The following is a 24,265-nucleotide window of genomic DNA, read 5'->3' on the forward strand; positions in this document are numbered from 1 at the left end:
TAATTTTATTCTCTTATGCTGAGAAATATTCCAATGTGTATATATACCACAACTTCTTTATCCATTCTTCTATTGAAGGACATCAAATTTGCTTTCACACTTTAGCTATTGTTAATTGAGTTGGTATAAACATTGATGTGGCTTCATTATTATAGTATTCTGTTTTTAAGGCTATTGGGTATAAACTGAAGAGTGGGATAGCTGGGTCAAAAGGTGGTGCTATTCCATTTTCTAAGGAATCTCCATACTGCTTTGCAGAGTGGTTGCACCAATTCGTAGTCCAACAGCAATGTATGAGTGTGCCTTTCCCCCCACATCCTCACCAACATTTATTGTTGTTTATAGTCTTGATAACTGCCATGAGATGAAATCATAAAATGGTTTTGATTTGCATTTCTCTAATTACTAAAGATGTTGAACATTTTTTCATATATTTGTTAATTGATTGTATATCTTCTTCTGAGAAGTGTCGGTTCAGCTCCTTAACCCATTTATTAATTGGGTTTTTTTTTTTTTTTTGGTGTGAAGTTTTTTGAGTTCTTTATATATCCTAGAGATTAGTGCCCTATCTGACATGCATGTGGCAAAAGTTTGCTCCCCAAATGTAGGTTTTCTCTTCACCTCATTGATTGTTTCTTTTGCTTAAAGGAAGCTTTTTGGTTTGAATCCATCCCATTTATGGGATTCCAAATTTTATTTCTTAAACTTTAGGAGTCTTGTAAAGGAATTCAGGGCCTAATCTGACATGATGAAGACTTGGGATTACTTTTTCCTCTATTAGGCACAGGGTCTCTGGTCTAATTCCTAGGTCCTTGATCCACTTTGAGTTGAGTGTTGTACATGGTGAGAGAGAGTGATTTATTTTCATTTGGCTGCATATAGATTTCCAGTTCTCCTAGCACCATATGTTGAAGAGGCTATCATTTCTCCAATGCATGTTTTTGGCTCCTTTGTCTAGTACGAGATAAATGTATTTATGTGGGTTTGTCTCTGTGCCTTCTGTTCTGTACCATTGGTCTACATGTCTAGATTGGTGCCAATACCATGCCATTTTTTGTTACCATAGGTTTGTAGAATAGTTTAAGTTCTGGTGTTGTGATGCCTCCTGCTTCACTCTTCTTGCTAAGGATTGCTTTGGATATTGTGGGTCTCTTATTTTTCCAAATGAATTTCATGATTGCCTTTTATATTTCTATAAGGAATGATGTTGGTATTTTAATTGGAATCACATTGAATCTGTATAGCACTTTGGAAAGTATGGCCATTTTAACAACATTAATTTTGCCTATCCAAGAGCATGGGAGATCTTTCCATCTTCTAATATCTTCTTCAATTTCTTTCTTTAGTGTTCTGTAATTTTCATTGTAGAGGTCTTTCACTTCTTTTGTTAAGTTGATTTCCAACTATTTTTTTATGCTATGATGAATGGGGTAGTTTTCCTAATTTCTCTTTCAGAGGATTCATCACTGATATATAGAAATGCATTTGGTTTATGGGTATTAATTTTATATCCTGCTATTTTACTGAATTCGTTTATTAATTCTAGATGTTTTCTGGTAGAGTTTCTTGGATCCTCAAGTATAGAATTTTGTTATCATCAAATAATGATAGTTTGAGTTCTTCTTTTCCTATTTGTAGCCCTTTAATTTCTTTCATCTTTCTAATCGCTCTGGCTAGAGTTTCAAGGACTATGTTGAATAAAAGTGGTAAAAGACGGTATCTCTGTCTTGTTCTAGTTTTTAAAGGGAAAGCTTCCATTTTTTTGCATGTAAAATGATATTGGCCTTAAGTTTAGCATAGATACCTTTTACAATGTTGAGGTATATTCCTACTATTTCTAGTTTTTCTAATGTTTTGAACAGATGGGGTGCTGTATTTTGTCAATGCTTTCTCTGCATCAATTGATACAATCATATTATTATTCTTATCTTTAGTCTATTGATGTAATGAATTGTATTTATTGATTTCCTTATGTTGAACCAACCTTGCATCCCTGGAGTGAACCTCACTTGATCATGGTGCCAAACTATTAGTATGTTCACAGTAAATGAATGATATATATTGAGGCATTATTGTTTGACTCTGAACATTATCCAGATTTTCTTGGCTTTTATTGAATTTTCTTTTTTTGTGTCCCAGAGTTGTATCAGGAAATGACATTACACAATCATCATGTCTCCTTAGTTTCCTCTTAGCTCTGACAATTTTCTCAGAATTCCCTTGTTTTTGATCACATTAACAGACTTGAGGAATGCTGGTCAAGATTTTTGTAGAATGGGCCTCAATTGGGGCATATTGATGTTTTCATCATGTTTAAACTGGGTTAATGGATGTTGGGAAGAACACCACAGAAATCCTCATTATGCCATATGAAGGTACATGTAATGGGCATTAGTTATCACTATTGATTTAACATTGACAATCTTGTTTGAATTGGTATTAGCCATGTTTCCCCACAGTAAAGCTGTGCCTTCTCCCCTGTTCCTTCTTGTGCTCTTTAAAGGAAGTCACTAAGCTCAGCCCACCCCAGAAGAATGGGGAATTGTGCCTCACTTTCTTCAGAAGGAAGTCTCTATTCAAGATTTGAACAGGAGGTTTATCTAGTCTAATTTATTTTGTCACTTCTCTCTATTTGTATGGGCCCTTGGTTATTTATTTTATGCTCTAGGTTTCATCTAATGTTATATGATGTGGTTTGTTTCTCAAAGTGTTTCAGCTTTGACTACAGGTACTCTTTCAGCTGACCCCAGTGTCCCTATGAAATGCTCTCAGCTCCATGGACTTTTGTTGTTGTTGTTGTTGATGTTTGTATCTGTTTGTTTGTCTTTGATATGTCTATACTTTCTCCTGCTATAAGATGCTGCAGTAAAAAAAGGGGTTATATTTTTTTAAAAAAACAACAATATCTTAAATGCCTTAGTAGTTTGGAGTACTTTATGATTGTCAGGACATCATCAAGTGAACTTTCTTCAATTTAATCCAGATAGATGATACCTGGAGCTCAAGCCATACATTGTGATCACAGAGCTGATTATAGCAACCACCATAAAGAATATAGATAGAGATTACAGATATTAATAACTTTGTGTTTCATTCAAGTGAGAGTGCAATAAAGAAATGGGATTGATGGAGGATGAACACTCAAAGTCATGCTTTGCTTATGGAGAGATACTAATAATTTTGATTTTTTTCCTAAGAAAATATGCCATTAAGAAATGTAATTGATAGGAGGTTTTAAAACTTTTACTTCTCTTCTAGACTAATATGATTGTTTCTACTAAACTAATACTCAAAAGTACATGTGCTAAGAACAAAAAGCACACCCAAAAACCAAAACAAAAACCCAAAGGTCAAATGTTTTTGCTGATATTTGGAAGCTAAACCACAATAAACATGGTAGGACGAGAAAGAGAGAAGTTCAATAGATTAGACAAAGGGGAAGAAAGGGAAGTTGGGCAGGAAAGACAGTAGAATAAATCTAACATAATTTTCCCATGTGCATGTATGGAAATATGTAAAAGGAAAGATTTTAGAGCCAAAGAAGTGTGTCTCATTTCATGTTTCCCTATAATTTGTTTTTGAGGATTTATGTTTTCAATCAAACACATTCATTTGGAAGTAAAAGTTCTATAGAGAGAGGAAAAGAATGAATTGATTCCTTCAAACAAAAGTAATAAAATTAAATTACCCTGGCAATATTATAAGCATAGCAATTTCAAGTGATATATCTGAATATATACCGTATCATATAAAGTTATGTAAAGAAAGATCAGTTGAAATATTATGAAAATATTTCCAATTACTTTCTAAAATAAAATGTGAGACAATAGTGAAGTGAAAAATTTATATAATCCAAATCAAAGAACATATATGAAATATTTTCCATTTTATTATCACTTGAACACTTACTTCTTCTACAATCAAATGTATTTTCAGTTTCCCACATGGTATTATTCTGTCATTTCACATGTGAGATCATGTGAAATAACCAATTTTTTTTGCAATTTTTTAAATGACATTATCTCTAAATCTTTAATCCCATTTCACCTTTAATTTTCCTGTGTTTTTTTCCTATAAAATTATTTTGAATGGCAGAAAGGATATCTTTCATATATATGAGGCTTGTTTCTCACAACACTTGCTTGAGAAAGCAGTGTGAGAGTTTGAAGGTAACTATTCACAAAAAGAAAATAAAACTAATCTTTGTGAGCACATTTTCCCCCAGTTTAGGACTACCCTCTCTCCCTCCCCCTTCTTTTCTTCCTTTTTATATCATATGCATACATATTTACTGAGCACTTACTATGGGCTGAATATTATGATGGTCACACACCTTATACCCCAAATGTTTAGCACCAGATAAAATAGATTACAAATCACCACAGACACAGCCAATCATTGAGTTGAGTATTAATTACCTGGGATAAGATGCTGCTGCACAAATACCTCATGTAATATCTTTCTCTTGTCTGCGTTGCCTTGTTTAGTTTCTGATTATTGTTGCCGATTTTTAAGTATTTTATTATCTTTCATGAAGCTCTACTGTTAAAGGAACTACTTTGTTCTGCTGAACTCACAGGATATTGTTGAGTATGAAATGCTCTGTCCCCCCCATCCCCCCCAGGTGGATCTAAAATGTACCCTCTGTTTCAGCTGGAACTGTTTTTAATTAAATTTATTTAACCCATGCACTTATTTATGGGTTGCCATGCTATGTTTTTATAGATATATGTATTCTGTAATGTTCCAATCAAAGCAAACACATCTGTCTAAACATTTTTTTTTTTCATTTCTTTATAGGGAGACTTAAAACTCCTTTTATTTTATCTTTTTGAAGTGCACAATACATTATTGTTAGCTATATTCCAAGACTATGTAATAGCACCTCAGAACTTCTTGTTCCTATCTAACTCTAACTTGGTACCCATTGATGAACGTCTTCCTATCTTTCACTCCTTTCTACACTTCTCTGTCTCTGGCAGCAAGTATACCACTCTCAACTGCCATGGGATCAAATTTTTTAGAGTCTGTTTATAAGTGAGATCATGTGACTTGCCTTTCTATACTTAGGTCATTTAATTTAATATGATCTCCAATTCTAACTATATTGCCCCAAATGACAGGATTTCATCTTTTTTTATGACTCAGTAGTACTCCGTTGTGTATATGTGATACTTTTTCTTTCTTCATCAGATAGAATTTTTTTTTTTGTCTATCCCAAGATGATATCAGGTACCATCTTATGAAGTCAGATCAGGGACTATTTTCAGTCATAGCATCATGGAGTTTGCATAACACGTTTCCCCAAGGTAGTGGACTCAGTACTCAGACACTTAATTACCTTCATTTCATTTTTCTCTCCTTCCACCTCCTTAGGAGAATTTTCTGTATCTCTTAAGCAAGATTCCAAATTCAGACCAATCATTTTCGTGGGTGTTCTTAGTGAAGGAATTTCTAAGAAGTGGCTTTCTGGTGAAACTCAGATTACCATTGTCTATTCTATCATATATCTGATTTATAAGATTAAAAATGTTTTCCCCATATCTCTATTTTGGTCCAGAAAGATAACAGTAAGTCTAATTTGGACCAGAATCTACAAAATGAAACCAAACATGCAGATCTCTTAATTTAAAATTGCACTGTCCCTAGAAATCAAAGTCAGAAATGGGAACGTGGCCTCTCTCCAGCTCAAGACTTCCAATGGAAACCCAAGAGGCTTTGGAAAGAGCAATTTTCTGATCCAGCCCAGACACAGATTGAATTTATGATTTTAGATTTGATAACCTTTGGATAACCTTTCTCTGTACTCCCCATTGTTCTCATTCTAAAGTGAATGACACAGTTTAAGGAAATGCATTAAAGTGCTTTTTTTTTTTTTTTTTTTTTTTCTGGCAGACAGTGAGGCCCTTGTTTTAGAAACCATAACTCTGTATGTACAATTTAAATTGTTTGACACAGTGTTATGCAGAAGAGTAATGTTATATAGCTAAAAGGAAGTAATGTGTTTTTTTTCTCTTCATGACTAAAACATGAAAGGAAGACTAAACTTCCACATTTGGGATTTTCAAATTCTCATAGAGAATTTATTACTCTCGTAGAGAGTAATAAAGAAATTAGATATTCTTCAATTGAGATGTTTACATATTTAATTAGAAAATATTAAATACAGTTACATTCCTATACTATTCTCAGTGGTGGGAAAGCCAAATTTCATCAGAAGAAAACTAAAAATTAAAAACAATTCCTGAAAGTGATGAGAATTTAGATATTAGACCTTTCAAATTTATGTATTTTTATTCTAAATTAAAATTGCAAGGTTATGCAACATATATTTTTTGAACTTCAAAACATGCTTTTCTCCCACTTTTGATTACTATGTCTCTTAATACTTTTGTTTACTCTTGCCATTTTTAGGAGATAGTCAACTTCAACTGTCGAAAATTGGTGGCTACCATGCCTCTTTTTGCCAATGCGGATCCTAATTTCGTGACTGCCATGCTGAGCAAGTTGAGATTTGAAGTGTTTCAACCAGGAGATTATATCATACGAGAAGGCGCCGTGGGTAAAAAAATGTATTTCATTCAACATGGTGTTGCTGGTGTCATCACAAAATCCAGTAAAGAAATGAAGCTGACAGATGGCTCTTACTTCGGAGGTTAGTAAAACACAAAATACAACTAAGATGAAATTTTAGTAGTCGAAGACCCATGTCTTGTCCAGAATTTTGGACATGTAATAATGATAGTATGTGGAATTTGAATATGAACTTGTAACTGAATTCTGACAAAAGTTGCTACAATGTTCTCATATTTCGAGAGCACAAGTTCAATGCATGTGCATTTACTACCACATTGGTTGGGTTATTGTTTCTTTCTTTCTTTTCTTTTTTCTTTTTTCCTTTTTTTTTTTTTTTTTTTTTTTTTTTTTTTGCTGTAACTAAGTAATAGTTGCTTAAGCCAGATTAAAAGTATAATTTTCTGTCATTCCAAGGTTCACAAAGAGTTGGAGCTCTCTCTGCAAGAGTTTTCAGGAACCTAGATTCCATTTATTTTATCAGTCTGTCACACACTAGAGTGTTTCTTTTTTAATTTTCTTTCTTCTTGCCCACATGGGAAGAACTGATTTTTTTCTACCATATTTTGACATGTTCCCCATGGGATGGTGCAGAGAGAACAGAAGAAAGGAAAAGCTAGTAGCTGATCTTTAGATATGTGCCCCCAAATTGCCAGCATCACTGATATTCACATAGGATTATCCAGAATTTCGTCAAAGGATCACCTCTAGTTCTGAGGAAGGATGAGAAATGTAGCCTTTATTACATTGGCAGTTCATGTTGCCAAAAAGTCTGGGAATTTGGATTGTTTCCAACTTTTTCCTACAATAAGGCTAATATTTATATATATACACTTTTACAAAAATCGCCTAGTAGTTGAGTTACTGGGTTAAAGAGCATATGTATTTTTAAACTAAGATAAATAGCACCAAGGTGCTTTAGATAAAACTGTATGTTTGCCTTGACAGTTTGTTTTTATTTTTGTTCTCTTAACAAATAAAAATGGCATTTACTTATTGTTGAGTTTGCATTTTTGCTATTTCTGTTGAGGTTAATGCATTTCTTCACAGATTTATCTCAGTTGTGGACTTTTTTTTATTCCTATACTTTGCACACATTTATACTGTGTTTTCAAATCTTATTTGTAGAAACATTCCTAATACATTTCTTACATATGGTGTAATTACCTTCTCCAAGGTTGGGCTTTGATTCTTAACTTTGTTCATGGAAGCTTTCAACATTCTCAACGTCACTGCTATTTATGTGAATTAGTCTGTCCTTTCTTAAGGCACTAGAAATGTTGTGTCCTTCAAATATGTTTTATACACTGCACAATTAGGGAATTACTTTCCATATTTTCATCTCTTTATTTTTACCACATGTATTATTACTATTGCTTTATAATCATAATTTAATCTATATTTTGTTGTAGTACATACCTTTATTACATTTTTATTTTAGTATTAATCCATCTGAAGTATACCAGTGAATACAGAGTGAGGTAAGAATCTATATTTTTCCCCTAAAGAGAATTTTTCCACAATTGCTAATAGATGATTTCATCCTTTCTGCAAAACTTCTTAATGTTTCTTTAATAATAAGTCAAGTTTAGGGCTGGGGATGTAGCTTAGTGACAGAGCACTTGCCTAACATGTGTGAGGCACTGGGTTTGATCCTTAGCACCACATAAAAATGGAACAAATAAAATCAAGGCATGCTGTTCATCTACAACTACAAAAAAAAAATAAGTTTAAGAAATTGTCTTAGTCACAATTAACATTTATTAGGAAGAGTTTTGAATGCTAATATTAAAATAATTCTAAGGTTATTATCTGTTAACATATAGTGGCTGAGTAATATACATTGACTCAGATTAATTATTTTGATTTTTGCCGACCATTAAGGGCAACTTTGAAGTTTCTAGCTTTCCATTTCTTCCTACTCTTCTTTCTTGGCACAATGATTCTATGTTGTCTCATTAGCTCCTTAGACTTTGAGTAACTTATGCTAAGGAAAACCATTAGGAAACACTGAGGATCTAATAGGGTCTACTTTAGAAAGAGCAGAGAACTAATATTTCAATGAAGATAAAAGAAAGAACTAATTGAAATCTGGTAGGGTAAGAAATAAAAGCATATGTATACAGGCCAGTGTGTGTGTGTGGGGGGGGGGGGTTGCTGAAGGAAACGCATCACACAGGCAATTTTGTTGGGTATGATAAATATGTTGAAAAAAATTAGGGACTTTATATTTTATGCATTAAGAGTAGATTTGTGGGCTGGGGATGTGGCTCAAGTGGTAGCGCGCTCGCCTGGCATGTGTGCAGCCCGGGTTCAATCCTCAGCACCACATACAAACAAAGATGTTGTGTCTGCCCAAAACTAAAAAATAAATATTAAAATTCTCTCTCTCTCTCTCTCTCTCTCTCTCTCTCTCTCTCTCTCTTTAAAAAAAGAGTAGATTTGTGAATTTAACTATGTTTTGTGAACTCAAAAAGCTCTTAAATATTTGACAACTATATTTGGTAACATGATTAAGATTTTATACAAGGACTGGAATATGTGTCTCCCTAGATGTATGTGGGTTAACCTGTGAGTGAAGTCAACCATGTCAGTGAGTTTCATGTCAAGCTATAAGATCATTTCTGAGATAAAAGCATTTTTTCTGGTGTGTTATTTCTTTAACACACTGTAGGATATCTGTTCATAAACGAGGTTGGTCTGTAGTTTTGCTGTCATTGTAGGTCTTTGGGTGATTTCTTGAAGAATTTGGATAACAGGTTTTGCTCTCCTGTTAGAAAGAGAAGTTAATCTTGTCAGTATCTTCTAGATTTTCTAATATATTGGAATACACATTTTCAAAAGAGTTTCTATTCTTTGGTGTTGATCAATGTTAGAATGGTCAAGGAAACCTGGGGCAATAGTAGAATTTATGGGCATCTAAACAAGAATGGAGCCTTCCAGTCAGGCAGACAAAATTTAAAAAATAAAATAAAATAAAAACAGGCTTTAACTTAGGGTTTTAATTTGGGGTGGTGGGACCACCTATTCTCTGTGGTCTTCATTTATATCTCCTGTCTTATGAGTATTAATTTATTGTGGTCTATTTGATTATTTGTATTCAGAAGGGTTTGTTTTATGTATAAGTACACTGAACTTGTGACATAAATATTTATGATAATTATATCTTGATTTTTTATGATTCTCATAAGCAGTATGAAGTGACCTTCTTTTTTCTCTTCTGATTAATTTTGTCTTAAAGTGTACTTGGTCTGACATGAGAGTAGCTACCCCTAACAATCAGAGAAATGCAAATCAAAAACTACATTGAGATTTTATCTCACTTAAGTTAGAGCAGGCAATCATCAAGAATACAAATAATAGTAAATGCTGGCAAGAATCCGAGGGAAAAAGTACACTCATACATTTCTGTAGGACTATAAATTAGTCTAAACACTCTGGAAAGCAGAATGGATATTCTTCAAAAGACTAGGAATGGAACCACCAGCTTATCCCACTCTTCTGTATTTATCAAAAAGAACTGAAATCCGCATATAGTGAGTGATACAGCCACATCAATGTTTATAGTAGCACCATTCATAATAGTCAAGTTATGGAACCTGTTAAAGTGTCCGTAAAGAGATAACTGGATTAAGAAAATATGATGTGTGTGTGTATATATATATATATATATATATATATATATATATATATATATATACACATACATACATACATACATACATACAATGGAGTTTTACTTAGTCATAAAGAAGAAAGACATAATGGAAATTGCTGGTAAATGGATGGAACTGAAGAACATCATGCTAAGCCCAGATTCAGAAAATAAAGGGTTGAATATTTTCTCTCATATGTGGAAGCTAGACCAAAATAAGTGGAAAATGAGGGGGAGGGAATACCATGAAAACAGCAGAGAGGTCAGTGGGAGTAGCCGAAGAGAATTGAGGGGTAGAGAAAAGGGATGCGAAAAGGAAAGAACTGTGGAAAGAAACTGGCCAAACTAGCCCATGTACATATATGATATACCACAGTGAATTTCACATTTATGTGTGTGTGTGTATGTATGTGTGTGTGTGTGTGTGTGTGTGTGTGTGGTGTATATGTATATATCTATATATCACTAATTTAAAATAAAACTATAAATAAATAGAATGGAGACCACTAGAGTAGAAGAAGGAAAGTAGGGAGAGGGAGGAGGGAAGCCAAGTAGGAAGTACTTGGATTGAAATGAAACAAATTTTATATCATGCATCTGCGATTATGTCAAATTGAACCCCAGTTCTATGGTGGTTCTATTCCTAGTTGTTTGAGGATTCCCCATGCTGCTTCCAGAGTGGTTATACTAATTTTCAATCCCACCAATTATCTTTCAATATACCTTTATTATCACAACATTTTCATCATTAGTTTATATCAGTATGGAAACATGAATAATTATTTCATAATTTGGTGATAATTCAATAATACTTCATTAATTGTGTGGTTTCTTTCATTTGTACCTTGTGCCCCTTGGAAATATTTCTATTTTTGTGGATAAGAGTTTCCTTTTAATTTTAATTTTTAATTTTTTTTGTTTTCTGGAATTGTAAGATGCTTCCAGCTCATCTGGTATATTTCCTACATAGTATAGAATTATCCATTTCTTCAAGGAGCCCTTGATTCTATCATTGAATAAATGTATTTGAATGAAGATTACAACACTGAGTGCGATCACTACTACTGGGCTGTTAAGCCGGGAAGTTAATAGGCCCTCTCATTGTATGCACACACACACACACACACACACATTCACACAAACAGTAACCTGTTTATATATGCATATAAGTAAATACATATTTTTGTATACAACCATTCATATCTATATGAAGCTAAGTATGAATTCCAATTATAACCTACAATAATATGAAATATTTTAGCCTCTTCCTTTTGCTTATCTGTAACTCCTCACTCAACAGTAAGATTTGAGATTCCCATTGTCTATTATCTCTATACATAATTGCTCAACTCTAGTACACAGGCATAGTTGTCCCATAACTGTTAACCTGCATGTCCATGATTAGCAAGTCTATCAACTGGAGTCCAAGCCATGTAGATTACTTTTGCCTTACATCCTACGAACTCTGCTCATTTCCAAAGATACTTAGGTCAGTATCTTAACGTTTATCCCCTTTAGTGAGATCATTTCATACAGTTGTAATGCATTTATATTATTTGGTCACATTCTGCATTTAATCCGGAAATCTTCTGGCTTCCTAAACTATCTTTTATTTGCACACCATAAGCTGAGTCGCTGTCCTGTAAAATTCTACAGGCTTTGCCAGATGCTTAATTGTCTTGCATCTACCATTATAGTATTATACAGAATAACTTCATTATCCAGAAGAAAAAGTACCATGTGCATCATATATTCAGTCTCCCCGCCCCCCCCCCCCCCGTTCCCAAGCCCAAAGAAAACTACTGATCTGTTTAAGTTATTTTTTCTTAAATGCAATGGAAATTGAAATCATATAGTCTATAGTGTTATATAAATGTTAAATTACTTAAGTTCAAATTCCAATTATTAACTGCTATTATATGGCCAATTCAATTTCTTATACGAACCGTTTATCCAAAGACCTTGATATACTCTCTCATTTGTTATATGAGTTCTTTTGTTAATTATTTACAATTTTTCTACATAGACAATCTTGTCTTCTGCAAATTAAAATAGTATTATTTCTTCATTTCCAATTTATATGCATTTTAGTAAATTTTCTTCCCTTGCTTCATTGGCAAGAACTTCTAGTATGATATTGAATTAAACTAGTGAAAGAAAGTAACTTTATCTTGATCCTGATGGGGAGAAAGCATCATTTTTTTTCTCACCATTAAAACATTAAGTAGGATGTTGGTTTGAAGGTTCTTTTGTTTGTTTGTTTGTTTGTTTTATGTAGTTACTCAGAGTGAAGAAAATTTTCTTCATTTCAACTTTCCTGACATTTTAAAGAAACATAATGAATAGCTATTGGATAATATCGATTTTTTTTTATTTGCTTGACTTTTTGCCAATTCTGTGACATTGGGTTTTTCATTTTGGTTTTCATCTGTAGCTTGTTGACATGGTAGATCAAATTGATTGAGTTTGATTTTGAATGTTAAATCAGGCTTACAGGCCTGAAAAAGTTTTTTTTTTAATGTATGAAAATTTTGAATTTGATTTGATAATATTTTGGCCATGAATTTTGTATCTGTCTCCATAAGAGTGGTTGCCCCATACATTTTCATTCCAGAAACATATTTTCTGGGTTTTGTATTAGGCCAATTCTCACTTCTTAGAGTGCATTAGGTTGTGCTCCTTCTACTACTTTTATTTCCTAGGGGAGGGTCTGGAGAATTAGTGTCATTGCTTTCTTAAATCCCAGGTAGAATACTTGATAGTGTTCTAAATGTCAGAGTCCATGAAAACATTGGGACATTGTGATTTAGTTTTCACAATGTCATTAAATTTTTGATGCAGTTTCTTTATGTTATAGATGTAGAATTTATTCAGGTTATCTCATAAGAGTGTAAATTTTGTTAGTTTGTACTTTCCTGGGGGAAAAAAAAAATATATATATATATATGATGGACCTTTATTTTATTTTTTTATATGTGGTGCTAAGGATTTAACCCAGTGTCTCACATATGCTAGACAAGCACTCTATCACTGAGCCACAACCACAGCCCTTACTTTAGTTTTTATACAATATTTCTTTAGAAAATCTGAAAGAACTGGACTTTGGTTCATTTTTTTCTTTTCTTTTTTGAAATTTATTGATCTCTGCTTCAACTTTTATTATATCCTTATTCTTCTGGCTTTAGGCTTAAATTGCTCCTATTTTCCTATTTGCTAATGTGGAAGCTTAGACTATTAATTTTACATATTTCTTTCACTTTAAAGTATATATTAATGCTCTATAATATACTTTTCTCTCTAAGCACTGCTTTTAGTGCCTTCCATAAATTTGATTTCATATTTTATTTTCTTTGTTTCAAATTATTAAAAAAATATCTATTGAGATTTCTTTCTTCATGCATATTCTATTCAACCTGTTTTAAATTTTGGAAATTTCCAAGCTGTGTTCTATTAATAATTCTTAAATTCATCCATTGTGACATAATAATTTACATTACATGATTGCTAATATTTTATATTTGCTAATGTGTGTTCTGAGGTTCTGAATTTTGAGAAGTGTACATATGCTGCTATTTTTACTTATTCAACTTAACTCACTTCAGTGAGATTTTCTGTTGAATATTTTGTTTCTATTCGTGGCTTTTGGCCTCACTCATATTTTTACTCTACTGACATGAGATTGCTCTTAGTGGACTCCAGGGTACTGGAAGCGTGAACCTTCATTCAGTAGTTTATGCAAAAAAATAGGTCTGCACTGCTTCTAATGCTTTTCCAAAGTCAGTTATTATTTGTTTGATTAAAATACCTAAGAAGATAATGTGAAGTAGTTGGAGTGTAATAATAACATATACTCATTTATCATGTTGTACAGTTTGAAATTTACTAGCTTTTGTTATCCATGATGTCTTGAAATCAGTAGGGTCATTTTTTTTTTTTTTTATTTACTAGTTTTGACTTTGCTTTAAGTCGAGCATGGCAAGTCCATATTACTGTTAAACACAAGAATCAGGGATTCAGTAAGGAGTATGCTTTATACTCTTCTAAAATGTCTGAATAAATAAACATAATCAGTGAATAGAAAATTAAACTGTAACTTAATGGAGAGGAACATAGTGACATGAGGAATCTTATATTCAAAGAAAGATCAAAATCAGTTTGTATTCCATACCTATCTTGTTTCTATAATGATACAGAAATGTCTTTTTATATGGATATTTTTAACCCCATATAGTTTCTTTCTTTTAGAGAAGATTCATGCATCACCTCATTCAGTACTCTCACCAACAAAGCTCCCAAATAATGCTTTGAAGAGGGGGGTACAAGAAAATGAGCATAGAATAAGAGTGTAATAAATATTAAGCACAGTCACAATCACAGGGACACAGCAATAAGCAAGAGGAACCACCTTCCCACAGTTGTGGAATTTACATTTTTAGTCAGCGTTTGTGTTTTAGAAAAAAAAAAACAATTTAACAAAGAAACCCACTAATTACTGGAAATATTAAGCCACATTATTGAATGGTGAAAAGTGCTCTATATAAATTGAAGCAGGGGACAGGATAAGGAGTGCCCCCCACCTTCTCCAGCCATATTGAAATTAGAGGGCAGGGATGAGGAGCACCTGAGAATCCCAGACCTCCACATGAGTGATGGAGACTGGAAGCAAGGATCTAATAAGATTTGTTCTCATATCTCAAGTCAGAGGAATACTGAGGCAGTGAGTGTTGGGTGCTAAAGGAGTGATAATCTTGATGGGGGTGAAAGGAGATTCTGATGTACTGATGATATTGGACTTTTTTCCATGAACAGCCGTGTGGCCCCCTTGGCTTGAGGTACGTGATTGATGCATTCCTTACAATGCTTTCTAGACACCTTCTCCACTCCTCCTATGAGGTAAATTGTATAACTTTATAATCTCCCTTTACAACTGAGGAAAACAAAGCTCAGAGTAGATAAACAACCTGGCCATGTACTGTAAAAGAAACAAAGCCAGATTTCAAATTCAGTTGTGAATTTCAACTTCAAATTCTTCTATGTTCTTCCCATGGTACCTCTAGAGAGGGGCACAATTATCCTGTAGAATGTAAAGTTCACACATTTGCAAAATCTTAGCTCTCCTTCAAAACTCTCCTTAGCCCTTTTCATCTGTATTTGCTAAACCCTTTTGTAATCTCCTGCTATGCTCCGCTTGGCCCACCCATTAAAGTAATCATATAGCTAATATATTATCCCTTGAATAAATAAAAGCATTAATACACAAAGAAAAGTTGGTGTATTCCTATTATGATATATTTCATTCTTTTTAATAATGCTATTGCTCACTCGCCTCTTAACTGCATGTGTCTTTCCAAACCAGTGTTCTAAATGATTCAGTCTCTTAACTCTTTTAACCTGTTTAATAAAACAAACAAATCAACAACAACAACAAAAAGAAACTGTGGCTTGGTAATGTAAAAAAATCCTATCAGAAGGAAAGTGTTTCCTGTGGATGCTATTAAATACTGTTTAATAATGCCCAACGTTTTGTTAGTTTGAGGGAACTCCTAAATAATTTACATAGATAATGTATATATTTAGGATTTCTTATGCCTAAAATGCATCTGACCAGTTTAGAATCATCTGACTGTTTAAATTTACAAAAACAGATCTGAAAACCATAGGCAATCCATGTCTTGGTGACTTTTCATCACCTGTAAGAGGACTAAAGCATCTGCCAGTCTGTACTTTGCAGATTATTCCAACTCTAGTAATTGGCATATATTTAAAAACTAATACTAGTTTTCTAGAAGGTGTGGGGAAATCTGTTGATGGTGAATTCGCAATTTGATTAACTCAATATTTCCACTATTTTTTATGAGGAGAAGGCAGTAACAGAGAAAACGGTGAAATTTCTCATAGATTGTCTTCCTTCCTTCCTTCCTTCTTTTTCTTTCTCTCTCTCTCCTCCTCCACCTTCTCCTCCTCCTCTTCCTCATCCTGATTTTTTAGTTCCTTAAATGTTATTCTTTTAGACCAGTCTAAGTAAAATGATTGTTTCAGTGCTAATGAGACAACCATGTCAGGCCTTTCTGAAGGCTGTGACTCACTGAGAAATGCCAAATTACATACAACCACAGGAAAAAGCTTTGCTAAGCCATCAGGTGAAAGAGATTTCTATATCTTTTTCTTTTTTCTCATTTTTTATTATATGATTAGCCATGCATTTCTATATGTTCTTTTAAAAAAATTTAATTTGTTTTAATTGGTTATACATGGGAGTATAATGCACTTTGATACATCATATATAATGGAACATAATTTCTTATTCTTCTGGTTGTATATGATGTAGAATACTCTCACTTCACAGCTCTATGAATTTATAAAGACAGTTATAAATGACATAGTAAAAGATAAAGTCCAAATGTCTGGTATACTTATGAAAATCAAGACTAACATAATGAAGAAATTTTATTTTGAAGACATAATGCTTTTCTTTAATAAAGTGATAGAAAAAGAGGAGAAGGAGAAACCTAAAAAAGTCTACATTATAATTCTAGTTCCTCCTGTCTTCATATGGTTGTTCACAGGAACCACATTTGGAGCTTTTTATAATTAGAGAATAAGGCCAAATTTTAATCCTATTAAAACAAAATCTACATAAGGCAATATACTTTCTAAACTTAATGTGTGATTCTTATTCATGCACATTTTAAAAACTTGTCTCTACAAAGTTCTTAAATTTCAATATCCATTAATAACCGGGAATGATTTTAGTGAAGTGTGAGGTTCTATTGCAAGATTAAATATGTCTAGGAGGTTATGATTCACTTGAGAACATAACATTATTTTGAATACTTTAAAAACAATCTTTCTTTTTTGAAAACAAATTACTAAATTTTGATTATCAATATTCTTTGATATTCAGATTTTGCTTGAGTTATTGGAATGCTAACTTGTATGATTAGAAGTTTTACATGTTGTTGAAGGAATTTTCATAATAAAAATAGATGAAAGATTTCATCCCATAATATTTGTATGCATAGTGCAGGAGGTGGAAGTGAAAGGGCCTTTCAATTAAGCATAATTGAAGGAAAAACTATTTAAAAACTATCTAAGAGGAATCAACATCTTGGAATGATGTCTTTGTAAAAGTTTCTCCTTAGAGTAAATCTGCATTGGTGACTTGGGTGTAGTCAATGCTCCCTCACTTAAAGCTCCTAGGTTCCCATTTTATACCTGTTTCCAAGGTATTCTGGGGGGGAGGCCCCAGCACCAATCTCACTGTGATTTCCTCTGCAGCAATTCTTCTTTTCAGAAAAGTTTCTGAATTGTGTGCCTCGCCTTCTATCTGAAGAATAATGTCTAAAACTTTACACAAAATCTTCAAAACTCTGTATAACCTGGCTAAAGTTACTTTGCTAATCTCAGTTCATTTTAAACCAGCCCCAATACCACCATTTCTTAAACAAGCAAAAATTGCTTTTGTTTTGATTGATCCCCTTGGTTTAAAAAAAAAAAAATCCCTCTCTACTTCTTTTGGTGTGACACACTATTTCTCATCTTTATAAATATACCATTCAATGTTGTCTTTTTTTTTAATCTTTCCCAGTCAGGTAAGCAATTCATTCTTCCTGCTTTGGTAGCACTTAATCTATTGTAGAATTGTTACATTATTTATGTGTTAATCTTATGTGTTACCTTAGGATTTTCTTGAGTTTAAACACTGTTCCCCCAACCCCGACATTTAAACAGAAGTCCAAAGCAGTGTCTAAACTACCAAGAGTACTAAGAATTTACCGAATGGCTGGATGGATGGATGGATGCACAGACATATTTTTCCCTGTTCCCACTTGTAATCCTAATTTTTATTTATTTTTTTTTCTTTCTGGCCCTAAAACTAAAAAAGTAGCCAAGCATCTCATCCAATTTAATATAATACTATTATTAAAGTCTCTTTTTATCTTAAGAAATTAGTGCAATTGAAAACAAATTACAAACTAATCTAAATGAAGCACAAGGCATTATCTATTTCTGAGAAATTTGGAGTTAGGAAAAGCTGCATTCTAATTTTGAATTAACCTGATTATATTTCAGAGATCAAATAATGTAGTTCTAGAATATAAAACAATAGAATCTAGAGCAGCGCTCTCCAATAGAACTCCCACATGGTGATAGAAATGAACTGTAATCAACACTGCTAAAGGAAGTAGTCACTAGCCACATGCAGATATTAAACATTTAAAATGTGGCCAGTGCGACTGAAAATCTAGATAGTTTTATTTAATATAATTATTTCATTAAATATTAATAGCTACATAAGTTTGGTGCCTATAACATTTGACAAAATCATTTTTGTTGTAATAATCATAGTCTGTTGTAATAATAGAACAAAGACAATTTACGAAGGAATTTTAACTAGCATGGTATAGGTGGGCGTTATTTCTCCCCTGTTCTTGTCTTCCTGAAAATTTTCCAATCTTTCAAAAATTCATTATTTCATATTAAGCCCCCAATATCCTTGACTTAGTCTGTTTTATGCTGCTATAACAGAAGGCCATAGACTGGGTAATTTATAAGGAACAGAAATTTTATTTCTTATAGTTCTAGTTGTGGAAAAGTCCAATATCAATGTGTTGGTATCTGGAGAAGGCCTTCTTGTTGTGTTGTCATGGCATAAGGCAGAAGAGTAAGAGAACATGTGTGTGTGTGTGTGTGTGTGTGTGTGTGTGTGTGTGTGAGAGAGAGAGAGAGAGAGAGAGAGAGAGAGAAAGAAAAAGAGAGTAAGAAAGAGCCAAACTCCTTTTTATTACAAGTCTACTCTTGCAATAGCTAACACACCCCATGATAAAGTCATTGAACAAATTCATGAGGGCTGGGGGCTGGGGCTCAGTGTTAGAATGCTTGCCCAGCACATGTGAGGCCCTGGGTTCGATCCTCAGCACCACATAAAAATGAATAAATAAATATTTAAAAAGTTATGAGGGCTCTACCCTCCTAATTACTTCTCAACACTGTTGCATTGGGGAGTAAATTTTTAACACATGCACTTTGGGGGACATATTTATACCACAGCAACTGTTAGGAGTGAATCTAATCTCAGAAATTAGCGAACATGATTGAATCCTTCCTTCCTTCCTTTCTTCCAAAAAAAAAAAAAAAACAAAACACCAAACAAACAAACAACAAACAAAAATGCTGAAAATCTTCTTTGTTCCAGGGAGTATTCAATATGTCTGGCAGTGAATAAAATAAAATCCTAATATTAGGCTGTATTATGTCCTATTGGGGAGATGCACAATAAATTTTAAAAATGTATGTATGAAATTATTTTATATAGTAGTGAATCCCATGCAAACATTAGTAAAGCAAGCTAATGAAAGAACTGTGGGGCAGAAACTTTAATAAAAAAAAGCAGTTAGATATGTGATGATCTGAGGAACAAGAGCAAAATTCATGGGGCAGAAACAGAGGAGGTGGATTCTGGGAACAATGCAATGCCCATTGTGCTAGAGCAAAGAGAGAGACTGATAGTTACAGAGTGAGAACTCAGTGTGGAGTCCAGACAGCAGAAAAGGTGGACATGGAGAACACGGTATGTTCATAAGGTGAGATGACCTCTAACCTGGCTCATGTGGAAAGGTGGTGAACCGGCAGTGAGGAGTTTGTAAACTAAATGTTCTTATGGAGTGGGAGATTGGTTGGTGGTAGAGTAGTAAAGTGAGCTGGAAATGTGAGAATTGTTGATCCAAACTTAGTTTGGGAGTGGACTAGATTATTAGTGGTAGTCCTTATTTTTATCTTCAGTTCTATATATTTTTGTTTTCTGTGTTTTGTCTTCAGCCTATATTTAAAAGATGTATCACAACCAAGAGACTGTAAGATTCTTATTATACTGGAAACACAGGGATTATTGAAGGTTTGTTTTTATCCTCACCCTTAGCACAGTATCTGACACATCATTTTTATTAAATAAACATTTATGACACTGAATCCAATTTTGGAGTTATCTTTAAAGGAATACTATCCTATATCATTGTCCATTATCAAACTGTCAATAAATGATATCTATTAATAGTTTTATTTTCAATTTCCAAACATAATAATGCCTACTCCTCTTTATTACTTCTACAAGTTATTGATAGGAGTCACAAATTTGAACCAAATAATTAGACTTAGTACTTTGGTAATACTTTACTTTGTTCTTGCTATGAACAAAAGCCAGTGTTCCCTCTAAATTTATATATAGTACCTCTAATCCTTATGTGATGGTATTTGGATGTGAGACCCTTGGGAGGAAATTAGGTCATGAAGGTGAACTACTCATGAATAGTCAGAGGGCTAGCTAGCTCTTTTTCCACCGGGTGAAGGTTAAAAAAAAAATAAATGTAGGCAACCTGAAACCTGCAAGAAAACACTTCCCAGAATGATCTCAAACTTTGACTCCTCTAAGAAATAAATTTCATTTGTTTATAAGTCACCTAGTCTCTGGTAATTTGTTATAGCAGTCTCAATTGATAAAGACAGTGCTAAATAATATAGCAAGATTCCTTTTGACTACTTTTTATTTTTAAAAAAATATTGTTCTTGTTCATTTTCTCTCCAAACTCACTCTTGGCTTTCAGAATCTCGGTACAACTTTGCTGACTAAGATCTTCTTGCCCTACTTTGGAAAATCTGTTCATTCTCTGTCACAGTTGGGTGTGATTAATGAGCTAACATTAGTAAAGTACCTTGAGTTCTTTGGGTAAAGTTGTGCAAACTATTATTCTGTTGTAATACTTCTTTAAGGAACATTATCCTATTTCATTGTTATTTGTGGGATCTGGGAAAGAAAGCAAGGTAGAAGTGTCTCTGAGAACACACACTTCAATGAAGTATGCAAGTTCAGCATGTAGCAGAAAGAGATGAGGTTCAAAATTTTATTGTGAATGTACTCTTGACCTGTCTCACTATTTTAATTCTGTACTACTCACCTAGAGTGAGGTAAGGTGAAATAGGAACTATCTTTCTAAAAGAATAATTATTGTTAACTTTTGAGGCACTGAGTGTACCCTTTGGAAGCAATTAAAATGTATTTTGCTTTCTCAAAGTTACATATATTACTCTGAGAAAGCAAAAAGTAACTAACAGACACATACCTGTGAGATTCTGAGCAGTTTATCATTGTGTGACATTTAGTTTAGTGCATTCCTAAGGTCTTTTTTGGTAAGTACCCTAACAAATCTGTTTATGAGCACAGCATGGATCAGGGATCCGCCATGAAAAAGGTTCATTTGGAAGGCAATGGTGTCCTGCGGTTACTTTATGTGCATCATTGCTGGTGGACAGATGGCTGGTTTCTCACTGTGTCCTCATTTCAACTCTGTCTCTGGCTGGATCCTTTCCCATGTGAGCTTACACCTGTGCTAATAGCCGAGACTTTTTATTCAGGACCCAAGTTTTACTTACTCTTAAATGTAGAACCTCCCTTCAAGTCCAAAGATCGATCCAAATAGCTCAAACTAGGCAACTGAACCAAGTGATTGCCCTTGCTAAACTGTGTGCTGCCTGCCATTTAAAAGGCATGAGATGCCTAAGCAGATTTTATTGCTTGATTGTTTCCTCTTCATAATATAGTAAATTAAATTATCAAATTCTATCTTTAGAATCAAAGCTATAAAAGGATTAGGAAGCAGCATGATGGGGCAGTGTCCACAGAGCCAGGACTTAGTCCCACTGCTGCTGCACATAGGATCTAACTGCATGTCTCCATGCACTTTGTGTAAAATCCAAGAGCTCAGGATTATCATCTGTAAAATGAGATTATTAAGATAGACAGCCTCTATATCCCCTTCCAGCTTGACAGTTCTGTTTATTTTAGTAGCTTTCTGAGCATTTAAAATGAATTCTTGCGTGTTCTAAAGTCCCTATTTTTTTTTAATGTACTAGAAATTAAATCCAGGGTCTAGGTAAGTGTCCTATTGTTGAAGTACATTCTCCGCCTTTTTAAAATTCTTGTTTTGAGCCAGGGTCTCACTCACTGGCCCAGGCTGGCCTTAAACTTAACGTCCTCCTTGCCTCAGCCTTTGGAGTAGCTGAGATTCAGATATGCAGAGATCCCAGTCTTATTTAAGAAGGGTTGCATTTTGTTTGTAGTATTATTATTGAGAATGTTTCCTGGACCAACCACTTAGCATTTTAAAAAGTATCGCAGGCAGGTGATATTTGTGCTGATTTGTGTGCTGATGAATAAAAATTAACTGCAAATCTTTTTTTCATAGATAGTAATAAAAGTAGAAATTATCAGTACCTGGGCTGTGAAGCCCTGTGAAATGAGGTGAGAAACAGGAGGATATTAGTTAAGGGAATTTGAGTTGCCCTTGGGAAAGTCATGAATTCCTGTTTTCCCATCTGTTAAAAAAAAAAAAAAAAGAAAAAGAAAAAGAAAAACCCAACACAAAAAACTTCAGGATAATAGTAATTACTACCTCATTATGTTTGCTTAGAGGATTAAGTGATTTAATATATCCAAAATGCTTAGGACACTACCTAGCACATAGTCTGTGCTGGTGTTGAGCCCAACATAAGAAATAGGCTGGTGTTCCATAAAAGAACAAAGATGTGCAAGACATTACCAAGGAATTATTGATTTTGTGCTCATTTTAAGTGAATCAACACTGAACAATATAATTGTCAATTTCTCCTGACTCTGTGTTAGCCTTAATTCAATAGCAATGAAACTCACTGTAAGTCAATGTGTGTATGATGGAAGGCAGGGAAATAAGGATGGAATAAATAAATGTGAAGGTGTTTTTCAAATTAAAGATAACCTAAATCCTGAAAATTCTCTTTACTACACACATATATGCATGCACATACAAAAGAAATAATACTCTAGGATTTCATAAATCCAAATTCTCCACATGACTAGAGTTTAATGCTTCAGGCATTGTACTGGATAATTTTATAAATATTATATAACTCCCACAAGAGGAGTGGAATTTGAAAGTTTTTACCATAAAAATGATAAATATGTAAGTAGATTTGTTTAACTTAATTTAAACATTGAACAATGTGTATATGTATCAAAACATTACACAACACCCAATTAATGAGTACAATTTTCAAGTTTTTAACTTATCAGTTAAAAATAAAATTTAAAAAAGCTACAAAAATATATACCATTTTCACTATCATATGATTAAGTAATTTACAAGGAAAATGGATGAATAGACATATATTTTCCAAAAATTAAATTATTTAGAAACATTTTTTGCAAATTTAGAATTAAGAGGGATCTAATTCATTATCTAATCATCTTGTACAAATGAGCCTGAGAGATGTATGAGCTTAGATATTGGTGGTGACATATCTGTGACTACCATTCAAAGACCACCCTTCTTGAGGTTACAAGTGCATTATTTGCAAGTCATTATCATATGACTCCATAACATTTCAGAAAATAAGGATTCTTTCCACTGAGATGGATCTGTGAAACCCATTACACACATGTTTCTCTAGCCTCTTGCTGAATAATGTAAATTTTCCAACTCTAAGCATACTACAATTGAGTGTGACTATTTTGACTGACCTGTTATACACAGAGACACTTTTTATGGCTGAAATTACTCATTGTGAAGAGGAGAATTAACAGTCAGTTGAACTATAAACAATGAAATAGAGAAAGTTCAGTTATTTTAAATTACATTTTATCACCTATTTTTTTTTCTGGGTATAATAAGCTTATCAAAATGCTTGAATATTCTTAGCAAACTTAAAATACTAGACATATTTTTAAAAGTATCTTTGTATCTCATGCCATATGTTACAAGAGAAACACATCAAGAACTCATTAATATTTTAATGAGTATGAAATGAATAGTTTCTTTTGCTAAGATTTTATACCCTAAAGAAAAAAAAAAATAGAAGGCTCAAAAGATATGTCTAAATATTTTTTATACTAGCCAGTCATTAGCAGCCATTCTCATTAATGCAGTCGCATTGGACTGGACATGAATGAGAAAGTTAGTTGAAGTCTAAAATAGACCAGACTCTTTGAAGAGATAGCTTTTGAAATAT

General features: G+C 33.3%; 1 protein-coding gene across 1 annotated transcript in view; it reads left to right on the forward strand.

Annotated features, from left to right (window-relative positions):
* Hcn1 (hyperpolarization activated cyclic nucleotide gated potassium channel 1) overlaps positions 1-24,265 on the forward strand; it is a 359,023-nt gene that overhangs the window by 306,870 nt on the left and 27,888 nt on the right. Inside the window, exon 6 of the mRNA XM_027954427.2 lies at positions 6,415-6,655. Coding sequence (XP_027810228.2) covers positions 6,415-6,655 — 241 coding nt within the window. The remainder of the gene's footprint in view (positions 1-6,414; positions 6,656-24,265) is intronic.

Source organism: Marmota flaviventris, chromosome 5 (genome assembly GCF_047511675.1).
Source record: "Marmota flaviventris isolate mMarFla1 chromosome 5, mMarFla1.hap1, whole genome shotgun sequence".
In the NCBI taxonomy this organism is placed as follows: domain Eukaryota; kingdom Metazoa; phylum Chordata; class Mammalia; order Rodentia; family Sciuridae; genus Marmota; species Marmota flaviventris.